This window comes from Genypterus blacodes, unplaced genomic scaffold (genome assembly GCF_046128005.1).
Source record: "Genypterus blacodes isolate CSIRO-AG114 ecotype Tasmania unplaced genomic scaffold, CSIRO-AGI_Gbla_v1 ptg000003l_1, whole genome shotgun sequence".
In the NCBI taxonomy this organism is placed as follows: Eukaryota; Metazoa; Chordata; class Actinopteri; order Ophidiiformes; family Ophidiidae; genus Genypterus; species Genypterus blacodes.
In genome coordinates, this window is record NW_027466817.1 from 1,377,501 (window position 1) to 1,391,165 (window position 13,665).

Consider the following 13,665-nt stretch of genomic DNA (forward strand, 5'->3'; position numbering starts at 1 on the left):
GGTGACCTTCCGGCTTGTTCAAGTGAGGCAAATCAAAGCGTTATGTGGCATTTAGGCTAGAATTTGTCAAAGTAATATGCTGGGTTTGAGTATTTAAAAGCTCTTGCCTCATCAATCAGCGACACCATTTTTTTTTAGTTCCATACCCTGGAGTTGGAACTGAAAAATAGCTCCTGGATTCCCACAGGGTGGAAAGGGCCAGAATGTGGATCCAAGTCAGACTCGGCTCATCCCTGTGGCTGCCATCACAGTTATGGCTCATGTGTAGACGCACACTAAACTCTACTGCTCCACACCTGTCAACTGCCGTCTACATGTGAGATGGCGGCCTTGGGAAGTTTGGTGGCGTTGTCATGGAAATGAGTTGTAGAAAGATAACGCGTTTCCATGGCAAAAGTGTCATTTGACTGAACATCGCCGTACCACTTATGTTCAACACTCGCTAACAGTGTCATCCGTTGCCCACACACGCAACACATTTGATCTCAGAATTCGGCACTAAGAAGTTATTTTAATTTTACACTCCAACATTGCAGTGACAGCTCGGCGCTATTATTACGGCCCGCCATCTGAGCCGCGCTCTGCAAACATGTAGACCTTTAGTTTTATATACACGGTGCATAAATGTAATGGAGGTCATTCATAAAACACAGCGGCAGATTAGCTTTTGAGGAAATGGCATCACTCAAGCGCATTCCCTCGTTCGTACACGTACGTTATTGTTTGCCGTGAAGGAGGAATTACTATGGCAGGTCTTTATTTGTATAATGGGGAGGAACTGTGTGATGTTTAGCTGTATTTACCCCACATGTTTGTTGTAAACAGATACATTCTAACTAGTCTCACTGACAACAAAGCTACTTAACAGTCGGAAATTGGCCAGGACATTGGATCTTATTATATCATTCTGGTCTTTATTGTATGCACTATTATTTAGTCTGTATACTGTAATAATAAAAGAACAAGCGTGTGTTTGGGAGGGAGGTGTAGATGTGTTTAGGGGGTTCAGGTTGTGTGGTTTGGTATGAATCCTGTAGTGAGTAGATGTAAACACTGACAGCTCTTGATAATTTCTCTATATGACTCATTAAAGTTCCTTCAATCCTATTTTTAAACAAAGTGGCAGCAAAATTACACTGGTGCACTTATTTACTATGTGTATTTACTGTGTGTTAGAGTAGAATGGCCTATATACACGTTGAGGTATAAAAGTTGAGAATTTCTATTTAACAACCATCTCAAGTTGATGTCTGATTAATGTTTGAAACCAGAACAAACAAGTTGTCAAATCTCCTCCATCCACAAGCCGCGAGCCCAGCATGTGGTGTTTCAACAGCCAGCTTTCATTTACACTGTTACTTCACACTCAGCCTGAAATGAGAGATTAATCCACGAGGCTTTACAATAGCAGCGATTGAACTTCTGATCCCTGATGTGCTCTCTTTCTCTCTCTCCCCTCTGTGTGTGTGTGTGTGTGTGTGTGTGTGTGTGTGTGTGTGTTCCAGGGAGCTGGAGCTGTCATCTGTGTCTGAGACAACTGAAGGAGAAGGCCTCAGCCTACATCACCCTCACTTAATCTGTGGAGCGGCGCTTTATCTTCTCGACCCTTTCGTGACTCCCAAACCACCACCCTGTCACCCCCTCTGTGCCTCGGCTGTCCTCCTCCTCTTTTGATCCGCACACCGGCCGTTCCTCTGCCATCTCTCCCCATGACCCCTGACCTGACCGTGCATACACCACCCACAGCGCTGCACCCATTCTCCAACGCCATTCCACACCATTCCAGAGAGTCAACCTCGATCTGTTTTGTGTCACTCACCTTCCCTGCTGTGCCTGACCCAAATCCCTCCTTTCCTTCTCTGTTTCAACAGAGGAATTCATCAGCTTGCAATAAGTTTGCTAGCGAGACACACTCCAGCCTGCCAAGGGCACTTCAGAGGCATTCTACTCCACAGGCACCCTCTTAAGGGCCCTCGGAACAGCCCTAATGATCTTCAGCTGCAAGTCAGTCAAGTAGTGATGGCAGAGAGTGAGATTAAATAAGATGGGTGTTAGGCAGAGGACAGGGTATGAAAGACCCTGACAACCATGCAGCTGTATGTGTAAGTGTTAACCAACTGTGAAATATACACCAACCAAAATTTCATCAACTTCTCCTCCTTCTGTCCTACACTACTGAGACTTTGAACTCTGCTCCTTTATTAAATGGAGCGAACTGTACAGAATTCAGACTGATCCTTATCTACACATACTGTACTCTCAACTCTGGCAAACAATCTGGTCAGGAACACAAACCATCTTTAACCTCATCCTGTCTTTTCTCCTTGCATGAGGTTTCCACAATGAATGTTGCATTTTTTGGAATTTGAAACTGAAAGTTTTAATGGTCTGAAGTCATCCTAAGATCAAAGGAGAGGTGGGTTTTCTCTAATCAGCTATCTCTGATCAAACACAGCATTTAAAGGGACAATAACAGGCTCGAGATCCTTCTCACACATCCTTTACCTGACATTTATTTGCCATTCCCTTCTCGTGAAACAACTGTGAAGCTAGTGTGAGACTGAAAGGCTGCTGGTGCTCCTGGTGTGTATTACCTGTGTGTTCAGAATGTAGGATTGACGTGTGGACAATGCAGATCTTTGTCTGGGCCATGCCAAGGCCTGAAAAAAATATTTTTTATGATTCCGTTTTTAATTCTTTTCATTTGCATGTTGTGATTTGAACTGTTGTTAAATACTTTTAATTGAAATTGAAAAGAAAGCACACTTAAGTCGCAATAATGTGTTTGTGATATGAGCTGTTTTTGGAAAAACTGAGGGTGTTTTAAACTCTGCCTGTGCCTGTGCGAGTGTGTGACTACCTGAGAACTACAGTAACTGTAGCCAGCTCCATGCTAGGTGGCATAGTTGAATCGCAGGAAGGAAAGCCAGCATTTCCTGTTTAGTCGTTCCGTCTAACAATATCCAACTCAAGCCAATCAGCCTTTTTTTCTGTCCAAATGAAACAGTTTTATCAGCACATCAGGCTGCACATTCAGTCAAAGTCAAACATTGGTAGGAGAACATGTTATTAAAATAATTCCTGCTATCTTCCAGTCTGCTCTGCACACGAGGTGCCAGTATCAAAACTTGGCGTCTGATGACCAAGCTGCAACTTTCAGGCTGAGTTTTCTGAATGAGATGAATCGAGTCGCCCAGCATGTAAACCTACGAGCTTGCACTGAGAAAAGCTTTTTTTTTTTTTTTAACCCAAAGGCCCATCGTGTTATCCTCATCCAGTTTAACTGGGCTACTCAAGGCAACTTAATAGGCACATAACAGGATAGCTGAACTGCAGGTGCTGATTTAGGAGGATGTTTTCAACATTTCTTAATTGTTCATTAGTCTAGAGGAGGCATCCATCCAATGATCTGTGAGCTTTAAGCTTGGAGACAATAGCTGTAAATAGAGGATTGTCATTTCATACAGCTATTTCATATTCTTCTGTACATATCAAAGTATGAAATAGCTGATATTCATTTGGTTTGGGTTTGTATTTAATGCTGCATCATGTCTCTAAAAGGACCTCGCAAGATCAGATGGCTTGTGAGAATGTACCTGAATTGTAATTATTTTTCGCCATCTGATATGAGAAAGACATTAGGTGCAAATACTGTGCTACCCCTCAATTCAATGTAAAACTACTGATGCATGAATGGCACCTGAAATGTTTCTGATTTCATATTTTGATATTGTTAGTATTGCCTTTTTAAATAACGATAAGAAATAACCTTTAACTTGTGTTAATTTCCTGTTTGTTTCCTTGTTTGGTTTTGTAATCTGTCTTTTTCATATTTTGCACAGTGTGGTTGCATTGCTCTCTGTGTGTGTTCATCTGTGTGTGCGCGTGTGTGTGTGTGTAAGTGCGTGTTTAAACACTTACTGTATTACTGGGAGGTTGATGAGAAGCAAACCTAACCAAAATAGTAAATTATTATTCTATTATTATTATTATTATTATTATAACTATAAAAACTTTCTTCTAAGCAGAAGCACTTGCATGGAACACCGCTGCAAGAAGATGGTACTATTGAGTATGAATTACTCCAAAATCCACACACATTTTGCCACTTGAATAGAGAAATAAACACTATGTTGTTAAATTAGTCTTCTATCTGAAAACTACACCAGTAATGTCCAATCAGAATTTATCTCCACGATCCAATCAGAGCTGGTACCATAATGTACAGACTGGAAGTGTGTTTGAATGGAGTGATGATGATGATGATGATGTTGATGATGATGCTGATGTTGATGAGAAGCCTTTATATTGGGACCTTTTCTGGCACTTAAGGAGACATATGGTGGAGTCAAAGTCATTTTGATTGTACTATCTGGGGGAGGGTGGGGGTGCCATGTTTGGATCTAAGAAGGGTGGGTGTCAATCTTGTGATTATTCAACAAATCCCTTTGTAACTGGACAAACCCATGCCAAGGTGGTGGTGCTGGTAGTTGGGTGGGTGTGCAGGTGGGGGTTTACAAAGAAAAGCCCACCTGCTGTCAGGGTGGCTGGGTTAGAGGGTGAAGACTTGGGGCCACACCTTGGCTTAACAGAGCCAGCTGAGGCCTCTCCTGTAAAATTGTTGTTCTGTAATCTTGCTTGCACTTTTTTTAATTTCCCAAAAATAAGAAACAAATTGTAAGTAAATGTGTGTGTGTGTGTGTGTGTCTGTGTGTGTTTGTGTATGTGTGTGTGCGGTGTGTGTCTGTGTGTGTGTGAGTGAGTGAGTGAGTGAGTGAGTGAGTGAGTGAGCGAGTGAGTGAGTGTGGGTGCTCTTTTTATTTTTAGCTTTGTGTTTGCATTTCAATGTGATTGTTTGTTGTGAACAACTCTGGATAAAGATGAGTTTTTAATTTGTATTTTTTACCTTGAGAGGAAGATGAAATCTTCTTGGACATTTTTTTATCCCCGCCCCCGCCCTGCACCTCTGTGTGGTACCTGAATGCTTTGGAAATGTGGACTGTGACCGCATTGCTGTCATCGCCGCTGTCAGTCATTCTCTGTGAATTCATTCGGCTTTCTCGAATTACCCAGTTTTTTCTCTCTTCCCTCGACTCATTTTTTCATTAAAAAGATGAGATTGAAAAATGGTCTCTATTTTGGTGCTGTCATTTTTTTTTATGCGCGTGTCTGCGTGTGCACACAGGCATTGTTTGCTCCTGTTCTTGCGGTATAAATCATGGAATATGTATTTGTGTGTGTGGGTGTGTGGGTGGAGGGCTTGTGCATGGTGTGTGTTTGTGTGGAAGTCAGTCCGTCTGCCTGCTGATCTGCTCTGTCTGTATTGTTGCCAACTGGGGCAGTCGATGTTGTGATGGGGGAGAAATTGGAGCACACATACCAATGTTTTCCTGATATGTAGCAACACTTTAATGCAGGTGGGTGGGCAAAGACCAGACAATTAAACTCCACATAACAATCTCTCAAAGCAGTCAAAGGCAGCTGAATAACTAATCAGCATTTGACTTTTAAATACATTTTGCTTCAAAAACATTTTCAGTAGCACCTTTACCTTACTTTTTTTTTTTTGCCAGACATAAATATTGTAACCATTTCATGCATTTCAAAAGGAGGCAATTTGCTGTGAAATGACAAAAGATTACAGCATTGTTTTGCTTCTTTTGTTGGCCTAAAAAAATGGAAAATGTGCGACCGCTGTCAGCCTGGCTATCCACAATTGTTTGCTAAGAATACTGCAGAAAAGAAAATACTTTGTTATTCAGGGCAGGTACAGTTTTGTTATTCGTGATTCCTAGAGATGAGACATTCATCATAGCTGCTGTGTTGGCCAAACCTGGCTGAGCAACAGCAGCAGAGCGAAGTCAAGCTGATCAAGAATTCCATTTTTTCCTTCCTTTTCCACCTTCTTGCCAAAGCAAGAAACTGAAAACTGGTCCACCCTTGGGTCCTTGGGGGAATGCAGGTATTTTTAACAATAACGTCCGTTAAATCCAATTCTTCCATCCATCCTTTGGCAAAGCACCACCTTACCCAAAATCCTACACACACCTCAATTGCATCATCTGCACACACACATTCACACACAAAGACATGAACGTGCTTTACCCACAAACAGCTTACACACACTTGCACATTTTGATGAGCTTCATTACTTTGACCCCAGTCTCCCTCTGATATTTCGGAAGACATGTGGGTGTATGTGTGTGTGACCACCCAATACCCAAAAGAATACGTCTATGTATAATTATTTAGGCCATACATAAGTATGTAGTGTGTGCATGGTTGTGTGTGTGTGTGTGGGCGGGTATCTGTGTGGTTGTGCTGTTGTGCAGAGGAAGTGTATAACGTATATTTTGTGGGTACTATACTGTGTGTGTGCATGCATGTGTGTGTTTGAGTGTGTATATGTGAGTGTGTTTGTCGATTAGAGTTTCCATATGGGTGTATTCATGTGCAGAGGAAGTGCATACTGTATAATATGTGGGTACTGTACTGTATGTGTGTGTGTGTTTTTGTGAGTGTTCGTATGTGTGCATGTGTGTGCGTGTGTGTCTTCCCAGCCAATTACCACATCTCCCAGACAGACTGAGACTGCCTAGGCCCTGCCAGCCAATCAGCAAAGGGCTGCACACTGCCAGGCCGGAGGTGGTTGCCATGGTAACCAGGAGGCCTGTTTGCATGGTGGCTGATGGAAGAGTGATGGATTACAGTAATGGGGAGGAAGGAGGAAGATTGGGAGGGTGGGAGGGAGGTATGGGAAGAAGTGAGGATGGGAGGAGGGTGGGGGGGGGATGGAAATGAGGAGAAGGGATGGGATGGGTGAGGGCAGGTAGGGTGGGGAAGGGTGGGAGGTTGCGGGGGGGCAGAGTCATACATAAAGATATTGGAAATGTATGAATGCATCTGAAATGAAGCGACTTAAAAAGAAGAGGAAAAAAGAATGAGGAGGAAATGATAAAGAGACAGAGGGGGAGGAGAGAGAGAGAGAGAGAGAGTGTGTGTGTGTGTGGGGGGGGGGGGGGGGGGGGGGGTCAGTAGTGTGTGATTGAATTCCTCACTCTTTCCTTATTCTGGCTGGCTGAGCTGTGTGTCTGGCCATCTGTCTGTCCTTGGAGCAGTAGGTAAGTGTGTGGAAAGATGCAGTCTCACCTTTCTGCCTCCTCAGCATCACTGCAGTCTCATTACAGCAGAACACACAGCAACAAACCACAACAACAACAACAGCTTATTTATATCAACTATAGAAATCTTTGCCTTACCCAAATATCTCAAAACAGCATTCACTCACATCATCTCAAAGTTTAAATCATTCAACATTTTTTAGAATTATCTCTTATTATCTTGTGAGAGGCATTGCCCAGTCTTTGCGTCCATTCACATGTAATACAATCTCATTTCTTTATTTCTTTATTCTGGCAAAAGGCCCCCATGTCAAAAACAAACCTTGCTGATCTGCAGTGATGGGTCAAATGTATTATGAAATTCAGATTTAAGGTGAATGAGTATAAGTTCCCACATTTAAGTCGGATTTGTAAATTTCCCCAAAAGCTGATCAACATTTACAGTGAAAATCCTATTTGTATCCATCCGATGACTACCAATAGGTAATAATGATGAAGTGTGCTTGGACAGGGGCACTATTACTCTTTATCATAATTTAATTTACCTCTGGCTTTCTTATTGCAGTGAAGTTAGGGTAGCTATTATTCAACTCAATTTCCAATTAGATGCAGAAGCTCTGTATTGTGATATACATTTTCTTAGTGGTTAATAAATGGTTTAAATATCCATCCACCATTCTTAATACTCACTTATGGTGTTCAGGGTCATGGTGGGGGCAACACATGGGGGTCACTGGGCGAGAGGACAGGTCACCAGTCCTTCACAGGGCAAACACACAGAGACATACAAACTCAATCACACACTTATCACACCTACAGGAGTTTACAATTCACCTAAGGTGTGTGTCTTTGGTGGTGGGAGGGAACACATGCAGGGAGAACAGCTGAGAGGACAAAGGAGGTCTGAGTGGATTGAACCTAAGAGGTGATTGCAAAAACAATAACAGCAAAAAATAATATACAGAAATATGCAACAACCATTAATATGCAGCTGAGATGATGCTGATCCAATAGCAAGCAATCGGTTTTAATGTATCTTTAAGATTTATCGAGATGGATGAAAAACATTACATGTACTTATTACAGTGATTTCTTTCTCTTTATGGTGACACTATCATTAAAACAAGACACATGTTTTAGGCTTGTTCAGCCTTGGGGGAGGTATGTGCTCTAATCAGAGCACTTTTGTACAGTTGTTATTGTAGAACACTGATATCTAAAAGCTGTGTCTGTTGCTTTTCCAACCAGCTGAGAAAAAACTGTTTATTAATGTAAATAACACAGGGATGGTTTATTAAATATGGTTGTCTACAGCCACTGGCAAATTAAAATGCTGACTATTTAGCATAATAATGATGTCGCATTTGTGTAATTATAATAATTTGCATTATCCACAGTGAACCTATAGCTACAGAGCCAAAAGGCGATTCACAATTAAAGAGGTTAATTAACATCCTGAATGGCCAATCAATCAAGTGACCACGATCAATGTTAATCAACCCATGCGTTTCCTAGAGACACACAGGCTTTGTGTTGGAAGAAATCACTCATACTTGTGTCTATTGTTACTGTGTGTAGGGGGGAATTATACACTCAGTATGTGTCAGGGGAACACACTCCTTGTGATCTCTGACAAAATGTTGTTCAAGATAATTTAAGATGCTGTCCACTCAAAAAAACTTCAGGCCAAAAACCTACAATGGGTTCCTAAAAATCAATGGTGTGGCAGTTCAATTCATTCTCTTGTAATTCAAAGTGGCTTCTTTAATCATCATCAGCCAGAATCCAAACTTTTAAGGTGTTTTATGGTCCTGAAGTCACAGACTGAAACAGAACTCTAATTTACTTCCTTTGTTTGTTGATATTCTATCCATGATTGGCTCATCAATTTGCAGAATGAATATTTTCCAGGTGGTTGATCGCTTCTATCATCTGCAATGGAATAGGGCCCATCCGGGAGACTGGCCTCAAATGTAAACGAATCACGATTCAACACTGCAACCTAGAGGTAGACTGGAGCAACAGCATCTGTCTGTCACCTAATAACTAACTTTAGCTCTGCCTCTTCTCTCTGCTCATAGAAAACCACATCCACAAACCAATGAATGAAGTCAGGCATTCAGTCAGTTGACTACTAAGAATGTTGTGTTTAAACATTTTGCATATTTCTTCTAATTAATCATGAAATCATTACTTACTAAATTAAGTGAGCAAATAGAGTTACAGATATTCAAATTATGTATATCACATGACAAGTGCTTATGATTGCACAAGTAAATGATGATGATTGATTCTGTTATGTGAAATCATGAAAGCTATCACAGAATTGGGTGCACATGTTGGGTGCACTTTCAGCAGCAGCTTGGACTTTGGAAGAGCTAAGATGAGACACATTTTATGTTTTATTGTCAGTTGAAAATGAAGTCTGCATTAATCTGCAGTAATGTGAAATTATGAAGCTGATTAAATAAACCTTCACTCCCTTTATCTTATCCCTTATGTTTCTCCTGTTTTTTGGCCTCCATAATCCAGTGTGGCTCTATTCCAAATAAACATTATTCAACCTTGGCGGCTGGACATTTGGTCTCAGATTACCATAAGTAATGACTGAAAATAATAACATAAAATGTGAAGTCAAACCTTGGCATTTCATGGTAGTTGGCAAGCAGCATGCAACAAACTGACCTCTACGACATCACAAACTTAACTTGTGTTCAGTGTTTATGATCGCAAGTTTGCAAACTTTAGTTAACAAGTTAGTTGTGCATAATTCACTCTTAAGTTCTGGTAGTTTCCAAACTTTAATTTTCAAACTTGTGGTCTTGCACCTACACTTACTGTAGCACCGATAGGACAAGATGTTATCATTGTGATCTCGTAGCGGTCAGTTTCATTGATGTTACAGGTCTCCGCCAAGGGCCACCAAAGCCTTTCATACTGTTGAATTCTTCTCAGGATTCTTAACCTCCATATCTATCTCTATGGGAGGAAATCAGATGAAAGAATCCTGGATGAAATGCAGGTAGAACTATGACAGTCTACTCAACAAAAACCTGAGCTGAACCATTTATAAAAAAAAAACAAAAAGCATTAAGGCAAGGTGGCAGTAGCAGCAAGGGAGCATGGTGATGTGTTCAAGGTTCAACTAGAGGGCAGATGTTGAGGTCACAGTAAGTGCAAGAAACTTCTCTGTGTGTGTCCTTGCAAAATGCAGTTTCTTACCAACTACCCTGTTTCTGAACTCTTCATCTGACCTCTCCAGTGCAAGTAGGGTGAGGACATTCTCCTTGAAACTGGGACTTTCTAGCTGTGGCTCTACTCAAAATGTGGAGTCGTGAAACATTAGGTGAGTCTAGGAATTGGGAGGCGTAAACATACATGGGAAGTGAGCAATCGGGCTGCGCTGTAATCGTGGGAAAAGCAACACATGAACAAATATCAGTGTTATCCAGCTGTAGTCAGTTGATGTAGATTGTGAGTGAATCTGGCAAAAGAGTGTTTGCAATGCTGCCATTACTACCATTTATTGTGAGTGTTACAGTGTTAGAGTAATTTTACCCACCCGTGAAATTTATTGAGACCCACTAATTCTGCTTACACGTCTCATCTAGGTGACACCTAAACACTTACTGTCTCCGCATGAACTAATGGTAGACTAATCATGTTTCCAGGTATTTGAGCTAAAAATAGACATACAGTGCTGGAGCTGTAAATGGAGCATGTTTCATACAGTACTAAGCAACAAATGGGATGAATGGAAGTCAGTTCCTCACACATGGATGATCTTAAATTGTGTCATTGTGATCACACAGATAATAATAGCATGGTCTTATTGATATACAGGAAGTTGTCTCATATGTGTATTACTCTTTCCAAACTCTCAAGTAACTCACACTAATTGTATCAAAGATGCATCCCTACAGCCTAAACATTGTCTGCACTTTGTCTCAGGCATCCATACTCACACCTGATGACCCGGTTGGTTTCTCGAGCTCTGGTTCCTCCCACCCAAATGTCTAGTGTTGACTTAAGTGCAGATAAAAGACAACAAACAAAGTTAAAGGTAAAAAGAAGTTCCAGGGTCTGCCCAGGGCACACGGTGGAACAGGTGACACACTATTCTATCCAAGACAGAATCCTTGTTCCCTAAGGATTTTTCCAGAATGCAGACTTTTACAACGCTGAGTGCTTTTCTCTCAATTCTCCCTTTTGTCCATGCAGATGTTGTGGCACGCTTTGAGGTTTGTGTCTTTATTTCATCATTGTTATTACTTGTGTGTATGTGTGTTTGTGTGTGTAATAGGCTTACTTACACTTGTAGACTCTGTCCTCTTTTGTTGTTTTGGCTCAGGACGTGACAGAGTGCATGGAGTACTTCTACAACGGGAAGGTTCCAGACTGGGGAGCCTCCACCCCCGGTGCCGCCTGCCTCTGCCAGCGCTTTCACAACAGGTATGATGAAACCCTGGACAGTCCAAAAAAGAATTTACTATTTACATATCAATTATAAAGAATGTAGTGGAATCTAAACATGATTTAGTTCTTGTCTTATGTACCTTTTTTAATTTGCTCTCACGATGGCTTTAATTCATTGCAGCTCTAACCACTTTCTTTCAACTTTCATCTGCCAGGTACCACTTTGCCACTCTGTATGACACAAACCATCGTATTGCTGTCTACTCTGCTTATCAATTCCAGCCCAGTAATGGAGGTGGCAGGGAGAAACGGTGGTTTGTAGAGCCCCAGGTTGGTACCATGTGTGACTATGCCTCAGTGAGTATATGAAAACAACATTAGATTTTGAGCTGTGTTTGATCCTCTTTCTTGAAGTTGGTTGACTTGTCCTGGCAAGCGGAGATGAAGGATGGCTACTGGTTGGGGAAAGATAACCCTGATGTCTTCCTGGGAGAGAGGCAGGCTCTGAATGCAGACTACACTCACTCTGGCTTTGATCGTGGTCACCTGAACCCCAATGGACACCATGCAGGTAAGGAAGGATGAAGTTGGTCAACTTGGCTTGTTTAAGGGAGGTCACCAGCAGCCTAGGAAGGTGGTTGAACATAATTTACAAGGTCCATAATCATTTTAGGTGCTGAAGTGCTCAAGGGTCATTTTATTTGTTTGCATCTCAAATACACTTTCAAAAAATCTAAATCAACTTAAACAAAACAATCACCATTGTTAATGTCCAATAAATGATTCAGCTAAAGGGCATAAATGATTAAATGAAAAACAAGCACAACATCTACCCAGTAAATCTGAATTGTCTTGTAAATGATGCATTATGCGTGTTAAGTGAGACGATGATAAGAGTTTGTTCTCTTAATATCTCACGGCAGCTGATAACCCACAATGCAAACATCCTGTTACTCCATATGGGTCACACAAATAGTTTAACTGAGACGTACGTCGTCACACAGTGTGGGTTGTTTATGTGAGTGACAGGCAGAGGGCAGCAGAACAGAGCATCAGCAGTGTCTCTGTAGCAACAGGTGATCATCACATGTATGTACATCATGGTGTATGTATATAGAAGGGTCAGAGAGTCAAAGCACGTATTTAATCAGCAAAGAAAATTATTCTGTGAACCTAAGAATTGTTTTTCAATTTATATTTAGATCAATAATTTGCTATACGTAGGTTCTATACATCATTAAAAATTAAACCACAGTGTTTAGTTTTTATTAATAATCTTGTTGTGCCCAGATACTGAACATCTTGTGGGTAAATCATCTTCATCAGTCTTCTCTGGACTTGTATAGTTTACAGATTTTTGTTATTATTAAAACATCAACAGCATACATAGTGGATAGAGTCTCCTTTTTAACTAGATGCTCAAAGCTGTATCTAGTTAGCTGGATCTTTGCGTGTTAAGTAGCTCAACCATCATGAGACACCTGGCCGCTCTTCAAGATTTTAACCTCACCCCTGCTGTTCCCCATAATTGAAGATTTCTTGACTAACTTTATCGTCATATTTCTCTCAGTCCCCAGTCGTAATGCCACTTTCACCCTGACCAATGTGGTTCCCCAAAACCCCAAAATGAACCAGAATTCCTGGAGGATCCATGAGTCCCAGCTCACGGACCTTTTCCGAGAGAAGTGCTCTAAAGCCTACGTTCTGGTCGGTGCCATTCCCTCTGCAGACAACTGGATTGTCAAGAACAACGTCAAGCGTGTCAACATCCCCGATTACCTGTGGAATGCCTATTGCTGTGTGGACAACAATGGCAGAGCCATTCAGAGTGGTGCAGCCACAGCGAGGAACACAGAGGCCAACTGGGTGGAGAAACTCTCTCTGGAAGAACTGGGAGAATTCTTCCAGCAGTTCTCTAATCAACCAGTAGGAGAGCTTTTCTACAACAACTGCAGAGCATGAAATTAAACAAGTGTTAGTGCATCATTGCCCTAGAATTTACATAAAGAAAATTCCAAATTGTTTATTCTTATTGTGGTAATGTAGTAATAAGCATGAATTTAGTTTCATATTGTGAATGTTGTGGGTTTACTATTCAACAGGTTTGAAACTCATGCAGCTCTTATGA

The 13,665-nt window shown here is 41.3% G+C and overlaps 2 protein-coding genes across 2 annotated transcripts in view; both read left to right on the forward strand.

Moving 5' to 3' along the window:
* dpf1 (double PHD fingers 1) overlaps positions 1-1,576 on the forward strand; it is a 34,463-nt gene extending 32,887 nt beyond the window's left edge. The window contains exon 12 of the mRNA XM_076143292.1: positions 1,506-1,576. Coding sequence (XP_075999407.1) covers positions 1,506-1,576 — 71 coding nt within the window. The remainder of the gene's footprint in view (positions 1-1,505) is intronic.
* Positions 1,577-11,284: 9,708 nt separating this feature from the next.
* Positions 11,285-13,499, forward strand: LOC142992049 (endonuclease domain-containing 1 protein). Its single transcript, XM_076142323.1, has 5 exons — positions 11,285-11,362; positions 11,473-11,573; positions 11,753-11,867; positions 11,952-12,108; positions 13,108-13,499. Exons 1-5 carry the CDS (start codon positions 11,285-11,287, stop codon positions 13,497-13,499), a joined length of 843 nt encoding a protein of 280 aa, XP_075998438.1.
* The last annotated feature ends 166 nt before the right edge of the window (positions 13,500-13,665 follow it).